The 22,927-nt window shown below is 39.2% G+C and overlaps 2 protein-coding genes across 3 annotated transcripts; one reads left to right on the top strand and one right to left on the bottom strand.

Annotated features, from left to right (window-relative positions):
* Positions 1–3,045: 3,045 nt before the first annotated feature.
* LOC104603713 (Regulator of Vps4 activity in the MVB pathway protein) lies at positions 3,046–7,402 on the bottom strand. 2 transcript variants are annotated; one of them, XM_010267810.3, is made up of 7 exons: positions 7,072–7,402; positions 6,859–6,991; positions 5,553–5,656; positions 5,300–5,471; positions 4,158–4,298; positions 3,953–4,032; positions 3,046–3,837 (listed from the first exon to the last, which is right to left on the bottom strand). In XM_010267810.3, the coding sequence occupies exons 1-7, from the start codon at positions 7,173–7,175 to the stop codon at positions 3,180–3,182; spliced, it is 1,392 nt and encodes a 463-aa protein (XP_010266112.1). In that variant the 5' UTR covers positions 7,176–7,402; the 3' UTR covers positions 3,046–3,179. The 2 variants fall into 2 exon arrangements, with proteins under 2 accessions (XP_010266112.1, XP_088744888.1); XM_088888762.1 differs by having other exon boundaries at positions 5,553–5,894; positions 7,072–7,398.
* Positions 7,403–17,356: 9,954 nt separating this feature from the next.
* On the top strand, positions 17,357–19,224 carry LOC104603715 (expansin-like A2). Its single transcript, XM_010267811.3, has 5 exons — positions 17,357–17,516; positions 17,625–17,734; positions 17,844–18,022; positions 18,600–18,732; positions 18,832–19,224. Exons 1-5 carry the CDS (start codon positions 17,402–17,404, stop codon positions 19,075–19,077), a joined length of 783 nt encoding a protein of 260 aa, XP_010266113.1. The 5' UTR covers positions 17,357–17,401; the 3' UTR covers positions 19,078–19,224.
* The last annotated feature ends 3,703 nt before the right edge of the window (positions 19,225–22,927 follow it).

The raw sequence follows: 22,927 nt of genomic DNA, 5'->3' as shown, positions 1-22,927 counted from the left end.
CATTTTTTTACAAGATCCGATCCGAGGGGGTCTACTTGCAAGTTGCATTGTTTTGAAGCCGGACTGGACGGAACAATCAAACTGTTTGACTTAGAAAATGGTCATATCTTCAAGTCCATTTTTCAAGTGGACCACCTTTTTAGAAAAAAAAAATGTTGAATTAGTTAAAAAACCACTGACTTGGGTGATCGAACCGTTAAATCATTTGATTCGGGCAACGGTTCACGGTTTAATAAAAGGTTTGTTATTTAATTTTTTAAGAGCATTTATAGAGAGAAAATCAAGAGATGGGGGAAGGGTTGAAATGAGATCTTAGATATGAAATAATGACTCGGAGAGAGAGAGAGAATGCAAGATTTGAGATCTGGTTTGTGGCTGTCGCAACCGTTATCATCATCATCATCATCATCTGTGAACTACCTCCTCCGCCTTCCTCCTTTCTTCTTTCTTTCCTATCCTTTTCTTTCCTTTCCTGCCAATAGCCACCTATTCCATTCTTTTCCATTAAAAAAGAAATGGGTAAAATACAAAAACCTTTCCTAAAAATTTTGACAATCATAAAAACGTCCCCTGTAGTTTTACTTTGGCAAAAACCTCCCTTAAAATCTTAAAAATTTCAACGAAAACCTCCCTTTCGTCACTAATTCAGGCAGTAAATAGATAAAGTTACAAAATTGCCTGTGATTAATCGTCAAGGCATCATTAAAAATATTTTAAAATGCCAAAATTACCCTTGTTTGACTAATCTATCTTTTTACACTTTGTTACAGTTCTTTTTCAAAGCAAAAAAAAAAAACCCTAAGACCACTTACAGCGATGTCATTGCTCATAATATTCCATTTGCCAAAGAATATCTTTCATTTTCTAGCAATTGTTCTTCATTGATGGTTGGTTTTATTTGGTGAAATTTCTTTTGTGGGAACAAATTGTGGGTACATCCAAAGTACTAAAACAATGTAATGTGTCCAAATCCCAATACAATGACAACAACTCTCTGTGCTAAGCAGGCCAATCGGGTTTTGAGGAAGTTTAGAACAAAGACTGACAGTCCAATAACACCGCCCAAGCCACTATAAGCAACGCTAAAGCAATTCTCATGACTCTCAGCAACAAGGTGATCGCAATCCACCACAAGAAGAGAATCAGTGAAGAATCAGAAACCGGTGTTTGAGAGAAGGACAAAGGATTCAAAGATGGTGGGTTGTGGTAGAAGACAATCTTGATGGGGAATAAGTGTCAACCACCGGATTTCTCTGGTGTTATCTATTATGACAATAACGGGAAGCTACTTAACAAGATTCCACTGAGGTCTTTGCGTTAAAGTCTTTTGCCAAGCTTTTCTTTTCCATCGACAATCTTTTTTCAATGACAACAACTCTTTGCACCAAGCAGGCTAGCCAGGTTTCGAGGAAGTTCAAAATGGAGACTAACAATCCATGAACACCGCTCAAGACGCCGTTAGCAACGCCGAAGCAGCTTCTCATGACTCTCAACAAGGTGATTGTCTTCCCCACAATAAGAGAATCAATGAAGAATTCAAAATCGATGTTGAAAAGGATGAAGGATTCAGAGATGGTGGGCTATAGCAGAAGACGATCTTGATGGGGGAGAAGTGTCAACCAACCGGATTTTTCTGGTGTCATCTATCACGACAATAACAAGAAGTTGCTTAACGAGATTTCGCTTTTCTATGTTCAAGTTTGTTGTCGAGCTTTGCTTTTCTAGCGACTAAGGGTGCTACTTACTAGTCAGGGGTCTAGTTCCCGAGTCGAATGGTCTGACCGTTTGAATTGAATGGACGGTCCGTTCTAACAAAAAAAAACAAATAAAATAAAAAGCCAAAACCATTGGGTGGTTTGAACGGTTCGATCGCCTGGATCAGCGATTTGCTGACCAAATCAACAGTTCTTGGCGAAATAACGATTTTAGGGTAAAATGGAACCAATCACCTAACCGATTCTCGATTTTTCCAGTCCAGTTTTAAAAACATAAGAGAGGAAGACTTTCAATTCAAACATATATAATTTTAATTTCTGTTGAATTTTCTTCATGTACTAAATAACTTTTATGTTTTGAGTGTAGTTAAATACTTAAACAATTTAAGTATAATTTTAATTTTAGCTCCGGTTTTGGTTTTTCCTTTACAACTGCTTTAGTTAAATACTAAAACAATTTAACTGTAACAAAGCATAAAAAAGAGATTAATCAAATAAGGGTAATTCTGGCATTTTAAAATATTTTTAATGATGCCTTTGTCAATTAATTAGGGGCAATTTTGTAACTTTATGTGTTTACCGTCCGAAATATTGACGAAAGGGAGGTTTTTATTGAATTCTTTAAAAGTTAAAAGGGAGGCTTTTGCTAAAGTAAAAAACTAAAGGAGAGGTTTTTATGATTGCCACAGACTTTAGGGTTTTTATATTTTACCCAAAAAGAAAAGAGAGATCATCCTCTCTTATTCGACAAGATAGTCAAACCGTTGACCCAGAAATCGGTGGTCAAAGCAATTTCGTTTCTGGGTTAGCTTTTAAAACCTTGGTCGATTGAACCAAGTTGATATGTTAAAGAATATATATTATGTAAAAAGGCTTTTCTTTAACCCAAACAGCATTCTCATTAACCCAAACGAATTGGTCGAAGAGGAAGCTGACCAAATTGGCAGGTTAGACAGGTTGGCCGAGGGGGTGTGGTATCTAAAAGACTTTTCAGGGGTCCTTAGGTTGTAGGGACTGCATTGCTTGGACAAAGTGACGAATACAATCAGGCGGCCAAGAAAAGTGATAATGATTTGGATTTTGAGAGAGGGAGGAAGCTGACCAAATTGGCAGGTTAGACAGGTTGGCCGAGGGGGTGTGGTATCTAAAAGACTTTTCAGGGGTCCTTAGGTTGTAGGGACTGCATTGCTTGGACAAAGTGACGAATACAATCAGGCGGCCAAGAAAAGTGATAATGATTTGGATTTTGAGAGAGGGCCAATTTACAGAAAACAATGAAAAAATCTGTCTTAGCGGCTTCCACGGGACAGAAAAAAAAAAAGATTATATGTTACTCTGGAAATGCTACCGTGTACAGACTTACTATATAATATATTGTTCAAAGGAAAAACAGAGGCACAACATATATGAGCAAATATAATGACAAAAAAATAATAACCAACAAATGCATATCTATCTTTCTGTTCATGATTTACGGTTTTTAAGAGCTTCAAATCGAGCCGCAAGTGCATCATAATCTGGCAGTTTAGGATGGAGGTGAGGCACCGAGTCCTGTTTGCATGAGGCAAACTTAGTTGTCCTGTCATCAGGCTGATAAGCATGAGCTGTAGGTATTGGTGGAGGAGACCGATTGGGTGGTGGTGGATTAATGCCACCCGAAGGCATTTCCATGTCAATCTCTTCATTGCAATCTGAGTCTAAACCATCCGAGTCATCGAACTTTATATCTGAATGCTCCGGGGGAACATTGTGGCTATGTCTCCTATGAAATTTCCTACCATCCACCAAATTGGCGGAGCCCCCCTCCTCCTCCTCCTCATCGCTTAAATAGCTTGACTCGTTTAGTCTCCCAGGGAGCGAAGATTGATGACTTCTGTTCTGAGAGACTACTGGTGGATCCCTTGGCACAGAATGATCGCCAGTCTGGGATTCGAGCACATCTCTGTTGCTAGACCAATTCTCCATATTGATTTGTTCAGTCACTTGGTGAGAGTTCATATTCGCCAAATGTGCAGCAGCTTGTGCAGCAGCAATTGCTTTTTTCGCAGATTCTGCAGCTGCTTGAGCAGCTGAAGCTGTGTCCTTGAAACGTATCACATTAGGTTCTCCAACATCCATCGACCTGAGATAGGACAAAAGGCATTGTAGGATGATTGGGATTAGGCATTCCAAAACATGGAAATACATACAGTTGGAGAAATAGAAGTTTATTTCCCCAAATTTATAGCATATTATACCTGTTAGATGGTCCATTTGGTTTGACATTTTGTGATTTCACAGGCATGCTGGCAGCACTAACAAATGTACGTGGTCCCTCCTGCATACATAGTTAACTTCACTAAAATCACAATTTGGAAATTGAAGTCAAGAACTCAAGATTGGTACATATACACAGGGTGAGAGCAAGAGAGAGAGAGAGAGAGAGAGAGAAAGAGAGCTCACTATCAGCTCTTCAGGGGGCTTGAGGAGCTCCTTCTCAGATTCTGCTGTATCCCATACAATCTGGTGCTCTTTAGCTATTTCCTTCATAACCTTCAACTTTACTTCACCAGTAGGTGTCTTAACAGAGAGCTTCTCAATCAACTTAAAGGGGACAAATTTCCAAATTAGTCAGATAAAGAAGAAATACATAGGAAACTTAATAAACAATAGTGTTTCTGACCAAATTTCAGAACTACTGTTCATATAGAAGGGCAAAACTGGTATTTGCAAAAATTCTATGCCTTCAAATTAGTATCGAGGAAAAATAAAACAGGAAAACCAATTTCTTTTAGGAGAAAGATAACCATTGATTTCACTCCAAGAGGCGGACACAGTAAGAGAAGGATCACTCAAATCCTTCTCTTATGGAATATGATAATTATGAGCTCAAGAACATATTTAATTTTCTTTTTTTATGTTGACTAAAATAATGATCACTTAAAATCAATAAGACAATTTTCGGGCATCTATTCATAAAAAAATAATAATAATAATAATAATAATAATAATAATGATGATGATGATGATGTCTGCTCCAAATATTTAATTGAGTTTGATATAATTAAATGTTCCTAACAAGGTAAAAAATAATTAAAAACAGGAGTAAAAAGAGTAAAAGTGTAGTCAATATTTTTTTATTAAAGGAAATTTTTAGTAAGAAATTTAACAATACATATAGAATCATCTAAATGGAACTAACATGATAACAACATCCTTCCTTAGGTGGATGAACAAAGAGTCCAAGACAATGCAAAAAAAAAATCATGACAATGTCCTTGGGAAAAGAAAAGAAAACTAACTTGATGACAACATCCTTCCTTGGGTGGAGTGAGGATTTCCTCTTTAGGTGACTTTTTAATCTACTTAATAACATTTATTGGGATCCTTTATCTTGGGCTAGAGTCTCTATAATGGAGCTTCAAATACATCCTATAAATCCCAGTGATTAGTGCTGATTTATTTCTCAGGGAAGGCATGCATTGCCTAAAAAAGCTATGCTGAAAATAACCATGACTCAATTATTTGCCACTGTTTAAGAATTCAGGATGTTTTTTCATGAAGAAGCAATAGTAGCAAACAGGAATCGCCATAAAAACACTTACTGTTCGATTTACACCACAATCAGGTCGTAGATCAGTTGCAGCAGATACAAATTCTTTACCATATTTCTTTTCAAATATATCTCGAATGTGTAAAAGCTCGGGGATATCTGAACACCTTGGAGCTGCAAAAATTAAGCTAGATATTCCTTCTTTCAGATCTGCTGGGCATTCCCTGCAAATATGGATCTCAAATCAGAACTAACTTTCGTATGAAGTTTATGTGCAAGGAAAAGAAAGTAAACCATGTACTAACCTCTGCTTTGCAATTATTGGGAGTCGTACCACAACTAGCTCACAGAAGAGTTCAACAATTTCGTTTGCTGCCATAATATTCTGCTCTCTTATCACATGCTCAACCTAAAAAGCTCACAAAACATTTGATAGTGGAAGTCAGTCAGTCACTAAACTGAACATAAACAGACACTATCCAATGTTGGTCCCAACTACCCAGGGTCTTGTGAGGAGCGGACCGGATACAGACGGAAGCTTTTTTTTCTTTCCTTTCTTTGCACCAAACTGGCAAACTCATGATGCTCTTTATAGTCTGTAAACGGATAGGGAATTCTAGGCCAAATCCCAAACCATGGCACGAGCTCTGGAGGCCAAAAATTTAAAAGCATTTCAGTAAGTGCCTCACTCAACATTTCAGTAAATGGCAACCTGCTTATTTGCAGAATGATTCAGCACAGGCATTGTGGTGGCTATTTTTTACAAGTTCACATCCTCTGTACCTTGGTTCTGTACCAGATCAATAGAAATCTGCCACACCAGCCTGTTCTTTCCATTTCAAAATTAAAGTGATTTTTTGTTTAAATAGTGTAGCAGATTGCTATTGGTCTGGTACAAATACATACAATATATGCCAGTATTCCCTGGATTAAGCTGGGAGTCCTTTTTGCATTTTACTTTCAGCTCTATTTCAGCAGATATCAAAACAATATCTATTATGTTTTCTGTGGAGATATTTGACCATTCATATGGTTCACAAGAAACATGAAGTTTCTTAAGTCTTCCAAACCAAAATGCCATATGTTCAACATAATGTCACTAAAGAATCTACAAGTATAAGCCCAGGACCCAGGAGCGTATTTATTCTTTAATAATATGCTATTTAGAGGTTATAACCATCAGACATCTGTGGATACTTTTAAATTAGTCATGGCATTAGTCATGACTCATGACCTGCATCGTGGACAGAAGTTCTAACATCTCCCTTTGTTTTCTTTTTATTTTTAATTAGTAAAAAAAAAGTGCTAATGATTTTAGTTAATGATATGTTGATATGTTCAATTTACCCACCGGAAAAAAAAATAAAAATAAAAATAGAGTTCTATGTCCAGGTCAGGCATCCCAGGTGAGTGTGGAATCCAAACCTGGGAATGGGATCAAAATCCTCCCCCAAGCAAGTAAACATTCTACTAAAGTTAAAGTTACAGTTACGATAAGGAAGTAAACAAAGTTGCAAGAAATAAGAATGAGAAGCGGAGGAAAAAAAAAGGATGAAAACATAAAGAACAATATTCAAAGAGAAACCCTTATATGATATGGTGAAAGAATACCCTGATCCTTGCAGTGGCGTCTTGGCCAGATTGAAGAAGCAGGGCAACATCTCGCCTCATCTGCTTCACCACCACCTCTCTCTTGTTCCGCAGAAGCTTTATCCTGGCCGTGGCCAGTTTCGCCATTGTCTTGCTGTATTGTTATTTCAGTGAATTAACAACTGAAAAATATTAATATAAAAATAAGAAAAGAAGGGTTGTTTAGAAATAAACCATTTGGATGAGTTGAAGCCCCTGCGAAAGATTGAAGCCCCGAACTTCATGAGTTTTTTGCAAGGGACAACTGCGGCAGCTTTAGTTGTGGTCACGACCGTCATTGCAAAATGCAGATGCGGAGATGCTTTATTGAGATTCCGGAGCAGATAGATGATGAGAGAGCGCGAGAGCGGAAGAACAGCTAAGACATGATCTGGGGTTTCATTTCATTTTCATGTTGTAACGGTAAACTGAGAGTGGGAAAAAAAATAAGACACTGGCTGGGATCCACTCTACCCCGGACTGGACAGCACACCCACCGACCTTCTTCTTCTTTGGTTGGGTTCTTTCTCCAACCCCCTTTATTTTTCTTTTTAGGCAATCAAGTGTTTGTGAAAAAGAGCCGTTACAATGAAACGTGGCCGATTCTTTATGTACGGTCAGCCAAAAAAGAAGGGTCATTTACTGCTAGTTTGTAACTTATCTACTACGTGGCAATTTCATCCGTCCCCTTAGGGGCTGCCCACCCTGCAATTATTAATATATTATTTTATATTATATTAAATAATATAAAAGATTTCTAAGTAGATTTAAAAAATAATAATAAATTAATAAGTATACAAACAAGAATGAATGAGGCAGGGCGGGACAAAATCCGGGATCCTCGTTCCCTACAAGGACAAGGATGGTGATAGGGTTTTTAGCCCCATCGGGGTTTGGGGCAGGGACAGGGTGGGAAATTTGAATTCGGGGTCAAGTACAGGATAGACAAACCCCGGTCCTACCCCTGCCCTCTTGCCATTCCTACTATCCACTTAATCAATCTTTTATTAAGAGTTATTTTTTTCGTCATTTGAAAATAGTAATATGATTAACTAAACTAATTGGAAAATGTTTAAGGTCATCAACCCATTATTGTTTATTTCAAAAGTACCTTAAAATTGAGTAAAAAGTGTTCAAATGTATGGATCCATGGTTGTTTATTACTAAAGTATCTTTAACATTTTTTTTGTATAGAAAACAAAAAAGAAATTTCCCAATTAGTATCTTGTACTTTGGGCCTAATGTCACTTTGGTCTCCAAACTTTAAAATTCAACAATTCAATATCCGAACTTTTAAAACATGACAATCCAATACCTATTGTTAACTAGTTGTTAACTAGCTGTTAAGTGGCATTTGAAAAAGATACAAATGCCATTCGAGTGTCATCTAACTTTCTTTATCAACCATCCAAACGTTGACAAAAAAATTATTAGTCTCAAATCCTTGTTTCTTCTATTTAAGAAAGTTGGGGTCATCAGAATGTCTACTCAAACGTGACCCCAACTTTCTTGAATGGAAAATGCAAAGATTTGGGATTGTTAATTTTTTGTCAACGTTTAGATGGTTGATAAAGAAAATTAAATAACACTTGAAGGTGCCTTTTCAAATGCCACTTAACGGTTGATTAACAACTAGTTAATGGCAAGTATTGGTTTGTCATGCTTTAAAAGTTTGGGTATTGAATTGTCGCATTTTGAAGTTTGGGGACCAAAGTGGCACTAGGCCCAAAGTACAAGGTACTAATCGGGAAATTTTTCAAAACAAAATTGACCAAATAGAAAAAAATAGAGTGGTTGTTCGTATTTTACTAGGGAAAAATGGAAATTTGTTTTTATTTTCTTTTGATCAAATTTATTTGATTGGATATTAGGGTTAAAACTATCATTTTCTATTTTAATCTAATGGAAGGCCAATTTTTTTGAAAGATAAATGGAAGGTCAATTAAGTAAATTGATTGCAAATTGTATAGGATTTTTAGTAAAATACAAACTATAAGATAAGTTTTTATAAGTTCATAAAACTACAGGGGGTATTTTAATAAATGACTCTCAAAATATATTTGGTTGGACCTCAAGGGTTTTTTCTCAACAAGAGACAAAAGGAAAAATACTAGGGCTATTCATAAGAAGACCCAACCCGAGTCGGTCGGGTTTTCTTCAGCATCGGTCGGTTTCGGGTTGTAAAAAATCATAAAGCGAACCGAACCGACTTAGTAGTTAGTAGTTAGTTCCTAGTTAGTATTTACAACCTACTTAGTTCCTACTTAACTAAGTTGTATCTATCCTAGTTACAACCTAACTTAATTTCGAGTCTTCTAGTTAGGAATGACATTAATGACAAGTATTATAAGACAACTAGACAAGGAATTTTTTTGGAAAAGTTTAAAGAAAAGAATCAATGGATCCTAGTTTCTATGGTCTTTTACTCATATAGGCAACCAATTACAATTAGAATTAGGTGTCATTTTTTACTTAGATTAGAAGGTTTCTTGAAATATACAAATATAAGTTTTCTTTCTCTAATATAGTTTGACTTTCTATTTTCTTGATAACTTGATTGGGGGGTGATCCTGCTTCACAAAGTTATTGGCCTATTTTCTCTTAATTTATGTGCTTTCCTTGCTGGATGATGTTGCTAGCTACTTCTCTGACGTCCAATCTACCAATTTATTACCAATGGTTGAACTTAGAGCCGAAGCCGACCCAAACCGACCCAATCCAACTCAAACCAACCAGGTCGATTTTGCTTAACACAGGGTCGGTTTCAGTTTCAATTTCAGGTAACCCGACCAGGTTGGGCCGGTTGGAAAAATCCCAATAAACCAACCCAACCCGACCCATGAGCAGCCCTAGAAAATACATAGAGGAATTCTTTGTATACGGTCATATGGATCTCCAGAGTATACCTATTCATGGATTGTGTATCTTGACGGCCCAGCCCGTTTTAAGTCAGGTTTGGAAATAAATTTAGGCCTGCGAACTTGGGTTTAGGCCCAAAATTTCAAGCCCAACTTTTTTTTTGGATTGGGTTTGGGCTTTCTCAAAAAAGCCTAGTCTACACCCAACCTGATAATATGTTCTTTTCATGGTTTATGTTCTCTTTTTTTATTTTTTTATCAAGTTATAGTGAGATTTTTCATTATTTTTGGGTTTTAAGGTCTTTTAATATAATAAATCAATTTTTTATTGAATAAAAAACATATATTTTTCCAATTTTTTATCTGGGCTTCAGGCTCAAGCCCATGATTTGAGCTTTATATGAGGGCCGAGCTCAAGCTCAAAACATAGGCCTGATAATAGGGGTCAGGCTTAGGCTTGGGCCTGAATGTGTTCTGTTAATCTAGAGAAAAAGCCCGGCCCAGCCGACCCACGAATAGGTCTGCTCTCGAGTCCTAATCCCCTACATGCACTTTTGTTCAGCTAATAACAATGTAACACACATAAATAAACGCAAGTTGGGATTTCCTTCCCACAGAATGGTCTTTACCTGTTGAAGACGCACATCTCCACATTGGAAATATTTCCCGTAATTGTATGTTTTTATTCATTCATGGTCATGGGAGATGTTTGACATGTACAGTTTGTAAGAGTAAATGTGAGGATGATTAAAGGAAATGTAGATTTGACGAATGCAACCCCCCAAACAAGTAATTTTTAGGCTCTGTTTACATCACTCCACAGAATCACTTCAGGATTCTTTGAGCTAAAATGTTGTTTGTATTTGCCCGCTCAGGAGAATCGATATGTTTCTGGCCTTCTGGGTAGAATTTCTCATCCGAGGGCGTAAGTCTCCGAAGCCATCTAATTCTCGCTACTTCATATCTTAGGATACAAACATCCATCTAATTATTTGAGAAGCTGAACCTCAAAGATTGGAAAATTCATCAAATTTGACATTAAAGCCATTGCAACCTCATTTGAAATTTTCTTGAACTTTCAAGGTGAGGTAAGTTTATTGACTAAAGCAGTTTTCTCTAATGTGAATTGTTTTTCTTGTTTCAAGTTTCAAAAAAGAAAAAGAAAACAAAACAAAACAAGACCAACTGGTTTGAAAATAAATTGATTCTTAAAAAATACAGAAAAACATGTTCTTGGATTTGTAATTTAAAGATGTTTTCATTATGTATTGTATTCAGATCTCCTCCCAACAGAAAACCATCCCAACAAGTCCCAACATGGTGGGTCCCAATTAATCTTATGGTGAGATGTGTGGAGATCCCAACTCGTTATCATCTGGTTATTTAATATCATGCTTTTGTTTACAATGTGAATGCTTTGGTTTTCTCTTATTTACAAAATTTCCACATCAGAAAAAAAAAAAAACAAAAACAAAAGTACATTTTGGGAAGTGGAAATAAAATTATATTTGTTTTAAAAAACAAAGCATGCTTTTGAAACCATCAAAATTATGATATTCAAAATAAAAACAAGTTTTCACCCTTCAAACATTTGAAAACAAAACAGAAAGACACAATCAAGAACATGTTTCTGTTTTTATTTTGAGGAATAATCTATTTTCAAACCAGATAGTTTTGATGTATTTTTAAAACTGGCAACAAGAAAATCAATTCATGTGGGAGAATGCATTTACTTTTGTTTTAAGATTTGATAGTTTGGCATAGTATTTGCCTTAATTAAAACACTAAAAGTACTTTTGTATATAAGTCATTCTCACCGTCACCATTCATGGCCCACCTCTCTGTATCTCCAACCAATAACGCCAACCGAGACCTACCAAGTTCCAACTAATCAAGTGCGCTGTAGCCTGTAACTGTATTGGCTATAGCAAGACACATTAATGTTATTATGCCAAGATTGACTGGCCCAAAGTGTAGAGCATGGAAAGCCGGAAGTCAGTGCCCAGTCCGCCGGTCGACACCAAAACTTGGAAAAACCACTGAAGTTTCTTTCTCCCCTCTCAGCTACCATGAAATAAGAAGGAAATTGAGGTTTTCCGTTATTGTTTGTATCAAGGCCTTGAATGTTCTCATGTTCACCACTACTTAACTTACGTCTGTGTTTTAGCCTTACACAAAGCCCTTATCTGAAATAAATGTATCAAGGTAATTGTCCAAAATTCATCATGACTTTTTAGTATTTTTCTTAAATCTATCATAATTTTTTAAAACATCTAAAATTCACCATGTCAGTAAGATTTATTTTCTAAAACTCACTTTCTGTTAAAGCACCCTTAATATTCATTAAAAGAAGTTGTCCACATCAGCATAAATACAATTCGCATGACCAATTTACCCCTGACTGGCGAATTAGAGAAAAAAATGCTCATTTAGGGTCTCTCTCTCTACCGATCTTCACTCTTCCTCTGTTTCTCAGAATTTCCTACATGCCCTTCTGGGTAAGTACGACCTTGGGGTCGGGAATCCGACCAAAAGCACTCTCATTGGCATTGCCTTGGCTCTGCGGCCTCTGCCCAAGCCGGGCTAGAATGATACGTCGAGGATGAAGGTGTTGGGGTTTAGTAGATCAGTCTTGTGGGATAACCAGCCGACCCATTAAGGGAGGCAACTTGGGCTGCTATGGACTGTAAGAGGGTGTCCTCACGTAAAGCAGCGAATAAGAGAAGTGGAGAAGTGGAAATGAGGGGCAAGTAGTAGGGCAGATGACATGTATAGGCATAATGGTTGCCATTAATGCAATGGAGAAGTGGAAATGAGAAAATATGGCAAGGTGGGTGGTGGGTAAGTGAAAATGATGGAGTCATTTGTAGTCCAGCTCCAGCATTAAGAAAAAAAAAAATAATGGCCGTTAACGTATTCGTCTGCTATTCAATAACTTTGGTTCTCGCAAATCTGCTGAGAGAGAGAGAGGCAGAGAGTAGTTCAATGAATGATATAGTCTTTATCAACCATCGTTACATATACTATGCAAAGGATGGACCCTCCTCCTAAGTAAGACAAAGGAATTAGAGGAAGATTCGTTGTACCATCCGCATGGGTTCTAATCTATCATCTGTGCATTCAATCTACTCAATCACTCCCATTGCCAGCAATTATCAATTAATTTGTTTAGAGGATTAGTTGTTCAATTATCAATCGCTCCCATTCAATCTCCGTCTGATGCCATGCCAGAGCAAAATGAAAGAAAATGGGCAAAAATGAAGAGTGAACCAGTTAAAAGAATATGGCAATCCCAAGTTATAAAATCAGATAAAACAGAGATCGTACACATCAAGGAGGAGAGGAGATTGGGAAAAGGTTTGGTTGAGGTTGATTTCTCATTTCGTTTGGAGGAGGAGAGAAAAAGGAAGCGAGGGTTTTGAATCCTTAACTTGTATGGCATCAACTGCTATTTTCTCCTCTTTGCAAAGAAGAAGATCATCGTCCTTAGAGGCTTTCTTAGCTTCGGTCTAGCTCAGTGACGCCGCACTGGTTCAGATGCTCTCTGTCGTTGCTAATGAGATTGAGTTTCTAGAGTAGCACATTTACAATAACGAAGGGGATGTTGAGCCAACTGTATCAGTACTCAATGGCTTTCTCATGCTCACTAGATATTGCAGATTCTTGCTTTTCGGATTTGAAGAAGAAGAAGAAATGAGTTCTGGGAATCAAAAGAAGGCATGCAAGGGTCTTATTTATCAGGAAATTGGTGAGACCTTCCTTACAATTCTGAAGGATTTCTGCTGCCTAATCTCATTGGATTTGATGAGAGATCCAGTGATAATCTCCACCGGGCAGACATATGATCGATCGTCGATTTCTCGGTGGATGGAAGGTTATTGTACTTGCCCAAAGACAGGGCAGATGCTTTCTCATACGGGTCTTGTATTTTTTGTTATTTATTTGAAGGGTAAAATAGTAATATATTAACAACTGTTAGCCCATTTAACATCAAGTTAGTGACATGATGAGTTTTAGATGTTTTGAAAAGTTATGATAGGTTTAAGAGAAATATTAAAAAGACATGGTGAATTTTAGACAATTAGCCAATGTATTAAGTATAAACAAAGTGTTGGTCTCTTATGTTTCAGGTCAGATTGTCAACTTGTTATGTGTATTGGCAATTAAAACCACGGGCATGTCATAGGCTCGCTCAAACCCAATTGACCTGCCCCATCCCCGCCCGAATTGCATCCCCAGTCGTATCTGGGAAAAGATGTTGACTCTCAGCTTACCCTGTATTTTATATATAATATTGATTGCTGTTTCATTCATCGTCGTCGTGTTAAAGTTTAGAATGCACCGAAAAAGGTTAAAATAAAAGGATGAGTGGTGAACTAATTAAGCTGCAAAAATGGAACAATTATAGGATGAAATATATAACATAGTAGGTGAAGGCGAGAGATTCCCTTTGCACAGTTTCATCACAAGCTATATCTCAGTATCCGAGAGGCGAGAGCAGCATTTATAATCAAACAATTAATACATTCCAAGTCAATCAGATCATTTAATTAATGTAACAATCATCTTAATGTGACCCCTCACCCATACACAATTGAATTTAATCAAATCACCTTGTCATACTTTCCCTCAATTTCAATTTTAAACAACAGTATCACTTGCCAAGTGAAGGGATGTTGACATTTTTGTCATTGCAGAGCAGAAAATATGTGCATATATATGGGTTAAACGCTATTATTGAATGCTCTATGCTAACCACCTCTCAGGATAAGGTTTACTTCACATAATTCATGGATACCATCAGTTCAAGTTGTGATTAAGATGTGAACACATGTCCCTTTTGGCACAATTTCTCACACTCACTCTAACCCCAACCCCCCACCCACATTCTTTCAAATCAAAGCTTTAGAGAGAGGAAAGAGAATAAAGATCTTTTTATGACACTTGATACCAACGTTAAAATATCCATAATAATGATATTCCCAAATCACAACTCAGGGTCGATGTAGAGCAAACCCCTGCCTATTATCCTATTTATATCTTCATACAATATACAACAAATGGAGGTTGCTGAGTACTCTTAGAGGCAGTTAAAGGGTTAATTTAAACCAGCGCTTCATGTAATCATATCAAAGTTGTTTATTCCTTTTGACAATTTGTCCAGCACCGACAATCTTATAAGGAGTCCGGAGGAATTAACATGTCATACAGGAAGAACTTTGTCTCTGTTTGCAATCAAGGCTGTCAAATTTTGATAGCCAACTTTTTTTCCCCTTTGACTGTCAATGTTCGACAGCCTCATGTAATGTAAGTGGTAGTCGATCAACTGGTATTCATAAAAAATCATGGGGATATTTTATAAGGAGTCTGGAGGAATTAACATGTCATACAGGAAGAACTCTATCTCTGTTTGCAATCAAGGCTGTCAAATTTTGATAGCCAACTTTTTTTCCCCTTTGACTGTCAATGTTCGACAGCCTCATGTAATGTAAGTGGTAGTCGATCAACTGGTATTCATAAAAAATCATGGGGATATTTGATTGGTCAAAGTTCTGATAGAAACTGCTGGTTTTGTGCGTCCAAAAAAAGGAATGATAAGCTACAGATTACCACTCATATCAAAGCTTATTCTTTAAAATATTAAAAATAAAATGCTCAATTTCAATTTTTTTTTTGCAAAATATATTAGATTTTTATTGAGGTAGATCATAGATGGGCTAAAAACCCCTCAGATTTAAAGCCAATGGTCATGATCTACCATCCCCCCTTTGGCCTACACTGCAACTGCATCGTCAAACTCTTCTAGTTGTGCCTCCAATGTTGGTATATGACATAATTCATTACATCTGGTATTATTTTTTGACCTTGATACATAACTTCTTTTCTGATGGCCTTTTGCCCTTTTGGTAGATAACCATGTGTTGTATTGTTGTGTGTGAAAGCAGGAGTTTGAACTTCGGACTTGAGAGGCACAAATAGGATAGGGAGGTTGAGGTTGGAGGTGGTAATGAAGAAGATGAAGGGTTATTTTTTGTATGGCCATAGCTTTTGTTTCCTTCAATTATTATCTTTTTGGTATTGCTCCTCTTACTTGGCAATAAGGAAATTCGGACATGGTTCTTATCTTTCCACTGCCACTCGTTAATAGCAAAATCACATAAATGCCTTAACCCTACATTACACAAAACGACAAATATTCCTCTAATCTCTTATCTCAAGCCAATAAATACGTGTTTAAGCCACTCATACAATAAATATTTATTTATTCTTTATTTTGAGAAAAAAAAATATTGTAATTCAGCCACGCCTCTTGTTTCGTTAAAACTTTGTTTTTATTATTAAAGGAAGTGGCTTAAACATCCACGTTGAAAGCACAGAAGTATGTACTTCCGGGATGGAGGAATATAATGAGAATCCATCTCCCTTCCCTTCCCTTCCCCTCAGTGGCAGTGGATGCCGATTGCCCAAAAGACAAGCAATTTGGGACAAACCACAATTAACAAATTCATACTTCATACCATTACTTCGCGTTACGTAATTTGTTGACAATTTTAATAAAATCACACATGACAAACAGAAGTCTTGCGCTCCAGCTGCTAAGAAGGAAGAACGTTCGGTCAAAGGTAAGTATCGCATAATACACGCAAGTTGGAAGAGACCACAGAGTAATCGAAATAGGGTTAGGGTCCCTCCACACTCCAATCCCTCCCCTAATCCATCTATAACAAATAACAAATTGTCACGGGTTGATTTGCAGGGAAGAAAACCTGTGGTCGGGATAAGCCTACGTATGCGCGAGGGTCATATGTAGCACAATAAATGGCTCTACCAAGGTCAGTGACACTAGATCATAATCGAGGTTTTGTTTTAGTTCTTGTTGATCTATGGGAGGCGTCTCTTATGTGCCAAAGGGGGATCACTATGATGTGAGCCATATATTGTGCCGATGATATAAGGCACTTGTGTGCCGATGATGGTAGACAACCACTAGATCAGAGCACACCCGTACACTATAGGCAACAAGGTAGCTCAATTAACTTAAACATGAGGCTAGCATGGTGAACGGTTATGCTTGGGTCAAACCATGTGTCAAGCCTCCCTTTGATGTGCATGGCACAGTGTCGATCTATACACTGTCCCTAAGGGTTTAGTTCCCGGTTGAACGGTCTGAGCGTTTAAATCGAATAAATGGCCCATTCTCATAAAAAAATAAAAATAAAAATAGTCAAACAAAAAAATAATAAAAAATTAAAAGAAAATAAAAACGGCTTGAACGGTGTGGTTACCTGGATCGGTTTTGGGCGAAATAAGGGTTTGGGGTAAAATGGACCGATTTCCGGTTTTCCGGTCGGAAACCATGACCTATGATCGTCAAGGACAGTTGTTTTTGTTTTGTGCGCGTGCAAGGATTCGGTGAGCGGTGAGCCCAGCAAATGTTTCTCTGTCCCACCGCGTTTTTGCAAATTCCTTGTCAGTTGTCACTTTTCTTCGCCTATGCCAATCTCCCATCCCCAAAATTATTACCAAATGTCCATTTAAAACTCGTCCACGTTTTATTGAGGAGAGGACCTGTTGTCCACTACCACTACTCTACTCTCCTCGCCCTACCCTATAAGTACATCCCCACTCCAAGACTTGTTCCTCACGTCACTCTCTCTCACATAAAGATGGCCTTCTTTTTCTGTTTTCTCTTCTTTTTCCTTTCTTCCTTTGCTGCTGCTTGCGATCGATGTGTGCATCAAACCAAGGCCGCTTATTTCTCCTCCTCTGCTCCTCTCTCCTGTGAGTTTTGTTAATTTTGTTGTTGTTCTTCTTCTATTCTTGACCTGGATTCCATTTCTTCTCTGAAATATTTAATTGGGTACTAATTGTTTTGTTGATTCAATGCAGCTGGGGCTTGCGGGTATGGTTCCCTGGCTCTGAGTTTTAACGCCGGATACCTTGCAGCTGGTGTTTCTTCGCTTTATAGAGATGGAGTTGGTTGTGGGGCGTGCTTTCAGGTATGTGCGTGATTGATTGAATAGATTTGTTACTCAGAATTTTCTTCTCGGCCTTCTTATGACGTTTTTAATTTATAGTTAAGGTCTTAAGGGATTTGACTTGTGACAGATAAGGTGCAAGAACGAGACCCTCTGCAACGGAGGAGGGACTAAAGTGATCTTGACCGATCTTAATCGAAACAACCAAACGGATTTGGTTCTCAGTAGCAGAGCTTTTTCGGCGATGGCACATCAGGGTATGGCTAGGGACATTTTAAAGCTCGGGATTCTTGACGTAGAGTACAAGAGGTAATTGAAAAAGATGATTGAATTAAGAAAGAAAAAGAGAGGCATTCGTATTTCGTTAACCGTGTGGATAGGGACGAATGGTATAATTTTTTTTCTCTCTGAAAGTATCTTTATAGGCATATTGGATTCGTTGCATGCACCCACCCACCCTCATTAAGATAAGTTTGTAGGGACAACGCCTTTTTTTTTTTTTCTTATTTGTGCTACATTTTTCAAATAATATAAAGAGGATTTTTATATGGGGTTTGATAAAATGATCAATGTAAAACCAATCTCATATTTTGGAGAAAATAAAAAAGGATTTCCTTCTTACTCCTAATCAGAGTGGGATCATCCATCTTCGGTTTGTTAGTTGCTAAGTAAAGGGAGCAAACTGGGTGGTGGTGGGCATAGCAAAATCGAAATTGGTATAGGACTAGTCAACCCCAGTAGCGGATGGATTTGAGTGTTTGTGGAGGGTTCGCCACTCTTATAGGAATTAGGATTAGCACCTTTTCTAAGTGTCCATTATTGGTGTTATAATTATTTTAATGATATGGCTAAAGTGAATGACGATTAATTTTATTGTATGGAACAGGATACCTTGTGATTATAAAAAGCAAAAATTGTCAGTAAGAGTGGAAGAGACGAGCCAAAGGCCACACTATTTAGCAATAAAGTTGCTATATCAAGGTGGCCAGACCGACATTGTTGCGGTTGATGTAGCTCAGGTGGGGCAAAGATTCATCATCACCCTCAGGCCTATTAAATTAATTACAGGAGTTGACTTAATGAACATGGTTTATCATTTAATATTCTCAATCATGCAGGTGGGTTCTTCAAATTGGCGTTACATGAGCAGGAAGTATGGGACAGTTTGGGATACAAGTCGGGTGCCAATGGGGGCATTGCAGTTTCGGCTAGTGGTGACGGGAGGGTTTGACGGCAAATGGGTCTGGGCACCAAAAGTGCTTCCTGCTGACTGGAGGCCTGGGATGACTTACGATTCTGGAATTCAAATCACTGATATTGCCCAGGAGGGTTGTTCGCCTTGCAATGATCAACACTGGAGCTGAATATACTGGTTGGTATGCCAAAGAAGGAAGGGCCAGGGGTAAAAAGTATAGTATGTGCATATGCTTCTAATGGTTACTTGTTTATTTCATTCGTTGAATTAAATCATGTAAAGAAACCTCCACATAACAATGCCTTTTTTGTTCTTAGCTTCGGACCAGTGTGGTAGTGCACTGAAACATGTTAATTAATGTTTCTTTAATTTATTAACTCGCACTCGCAGGATTAAAAAAAAATTGCTTTATAAGTTATAACTCGAATCAAACTGTGTCGGTTGGATTCGCGCAAAGAAATTTGTTCAGAGTTCAGAGTGCAACTTCGGTCCGTCGGGATGGGTTCAACAATTGTCAAATTCTTTCTAAATGGGCCCGATCCCAATCCAAAGCCCATCTCATTGAAATTTTGAAAATTAGCAATTCGGTTTTGTACCCATCTATGTGCCCGACCCAGATACAAAACGCACAAGAATCATTTACTTGGGCCTAAATGTCCCATATAAGAGATTGGTAATTGTTTGCCCAAGTTGTAGGATTTAAACCTGAGTCGGGCCGGGCCTAAACGACTCGTTTTTTTTTTTTTTATATTTATTGAACGATTGAGGCCTAAACGACTCATGTTGCACGCCTAGAAGTTTTCCTTTTTCATTAAAAATGAAAAAAAAAAAATCTACGGGTGGCTCGACTTTGCAATCAAATTTCGTTGCCATTAGGATTGACATTTGAGAGCGGTTATCGGATCCATACCACCATTGAAGCTGAATGAACAAAAATTTATGAGCCTAAATCTTCAATTCAGTTGTAGTAACATAACTTCGATTATAAAAGAAACATAAAGATTACTGGAAACAGTATTCATTCATCACAGCTCCAAGAAAAAAACACTTTTTTTACATGAAATAAAATGTGCTACATAAAAGAAAAAATACATGTTTGTGAGTGAATCAATCCGTTACCTGGTTTGTCTCTCTAAATACATGTTTGTATCGAACACTACCTAGTGGAGAAATCTACTCTTTTATTAGAGAGTTAAATTGTATAAAAAAAAGTTGAAAGAAATTTATTCAATTAATTTTTACCATGTGATTTGCGTCCTAATTTGTGAGATTTTTTAGTTGTAAATAATAAATTGATTATATTTTTAAAGTTCGAAATGAATTGATTTGACTCTTGGATTGAACGCATTTAGGTGGGGCCATTTGATAACAATTGATTTTATTTTTACCATGCGTCTGCAGTGCAATGGTTTTTTAGTCGAGAATTAAAAGAGTAAGGGGCCATTTTATAACAATTGAGTGGGCAAGATGAAAGAACAAGGGCCGAATTGATTATCTATGGGCATTTTCCGAAAAAAAAAAAAACAAGGAAAAAGAAAGAATAAGGGGACATTTGCTTTTAAGGGGTGTTAGTTACTTGACAACTATATATATTCTTTTATCGATATATTTTGCTATGTTTCAATAAATTAAGATTTTTTTTTTCTTTTCATTAAAGTTGGTATCAAACCAGTTGATAGTGGAGTTTTGAATGTCACGGCAACACAGAACGTTAATTGGAGGTCATGGTATTTTCTTCACGCTTCAGATTGAGACACTCCCAATGCTAATGTGACAGCGAGCAACGCGAAAAACAGATTTTGTTTTATGGATGGAACTTGATGGAGGAAGATTTGGCCCGACCTCTTGGCCATCCAACATGTGGAAGCAACCGATGGTGACCTGGCAGGAGTAACAGCTCAGTACGGCAGTGCGCTCAAGGCGCGAGCTCCGAGAGGAGGAACCAGTGGTCCGAGCTCCCCAAAATGAGACTGAACTCTCCCTTTGACCCCGAACCTTATAAGGAGCGCAAAGGGCAACAACCTGAACTGGCCCACCCCAGGGCAGTTCGGGCCACATTTCTATCCGAACTCAAGACTTCACATCACACACCACTCCGGCACTTCGTCTCCAGGCCGCTGAACTGAACAACCGTACCTGACACCAAAGGAGTCTGTATCCTGAGGCGGCGCACCTGACTGACTTAGGATCTGATGCTTGACAACCGCACTTCAACGGCCACCTGCCACCGCCAACTCCAGTTACAGAGACGGCTCCGACAAAGAGAGCAGTGGCGGTTGTCTACCCCAGTAGAGGTGATGACACCCGAACAGGCAGAAGTGCAAAGGTAATGATACCTGACCTGACAGGAGCTTGGGAGTGAGTGCACGAAGTGGTTATAAAAGGCCCTCTTCCCCCCAAGAATAAAGGTACGTGATAACTTTGCACCATCTGGTTTTTTATCTTGCCTTTGAGAAAATACTAACTTGAGCTTCGGAGCACTCTCACCAGGTTCCTCCTCGGAGGCTACTCGCTTTCTTTCTCGTTCCAGGCACCTTTTGCTCCAGTCAAAGGCAAGATCGTTGATAGCTAGGACCGACCGGATTGCGCTCCATCAATTGGCGTCGTCTGTGGGAAACGCTTCTAAAAGCCTCCCTCTAAAACTTTCATAACACCTTTTTTTCCAAGAAACCCCAACACCCATGGCTTCTTCTAGCAATGTCGGACGTAGCACGGAGATGAACGCCACTAGGAACAAATTCAAGTCCCCGTGGTGTGCATCAGACAGTTCACCATCCCCCTTCTGGTGGATGGGATCCCCAGCCTGAATGCGCCACGAATAGTGGTGCCCGTGAATCTTCCTGCCATGAACGTCCCCCTTCCTCCCTCTGTTGGAACCACCTTTGCTCAACCAACCATTGTTCCCCCAGCAACTAGCCAGAACCAGCTTGATGACCTGGTGCACGGCATGCAGGCCATCCAAGCCCAAATGTAGCAGCTTCAACAACATCAAATCTACCAACAGCAAATGCTGCACCATATATCCCAATACCACTACCAGAAGCAGTTCCCCTAATTGCCTCAAAGTCAGTCGCAGCTCCCACCTCGGCACCCTGCCGTTAGGCGAGCCAAGCCCGCCCCTCAAGGCGGGCGCCCTCACCAGGAGGCTTCCCAAGCTCGGGCCTCCTAGGCTCGGAGCCCCTCTAGAAGTCAGGCTTCATCCCTCGGCAGGAAAGAGAGAGCAGCTGCCCCCGCCTCGCCACGCGCCGGCGGACCAGGAACCCGATCCATCAAGTCAGCATCACCTCGGCGCTCTCAGGACGAGCCCCTGCACACCGAAAACTGGTTCAGCGCCTTAGCCGCGGACTACCTCCAGCAGTCCAGGCCCATCGAGCTCGGGAGCATCGAGGCAAGTAGTGCCAACGTTGGGCCTTCCAAGCAGCAGAGGCACTGCCGGTGAAGCCTCCGAACAGCAACCCGCGTTCTGCCTGAGCTCCGAGGTGAAGAAGAAGCGAGCTCGGAAGAGGTAAAGGCTGCCCCAATCCTCTCAGTCCCTTCCCCCCCCCCCACTCGACAAGTATGATGGGTCCTTTGACCCCTGTGACCATGTCGATGCCTTCCAATCCCAAATGCACCTAGCTAGGGCCAGCGAGTTCTGTATGTGCGTAGCCTTCACTACCACCTTCAGAGGAGTGGCTCGCACCTGGTACAGGAACCTGGCCCCCGGGTCAGTAAGGAGCTGGGCCCAGTTCATGTAGGTCTTCACCACGCACTTCGTCACCAGCAAGTGGTGCCCCCGAACCGAGGAGAGCCTCATCGGCATGGTCCAGAAGGAAGGGGAGCCCATCCACAGCTACATCAAGCGGTTTAATGACGCATGCCTACAGATCCCATCCTACGCTTGAACCCCGCAGTTCAGCTCGCGGCGGCCAAGATGGGGGTGACACACAAGGAGTTCAAGTGGCACATAGTGGCCAACCAGTCCGCGACCGTGCTGAGTTCCTTAAGCTCGCGGACAAGTTCATGCAAACGGAGGAGGA

The sequence above is a fragment of the Nelumbo nucifera genome, chromosome 5 (genome assembly GCF_055504915.1).
Source record: "Nelumbo nucifera cultivar China Antique chromosome 5, China Antique-T2T, whole genome shotgun sequence".
In the NCBI taxonomy this organism is placed as follows: domain Eukaryota; kingdom Viridiplantae; phylum Streptophyta; class Magnoliopsida; order Proteales; family Nelumbonaceae; genus Nelumbo; species Nelumbo nucifera.
Note: the sequence above shows the minus strand (reverse complement) of the source record. Positions and strands in the feature narration are given on the sequence as shown.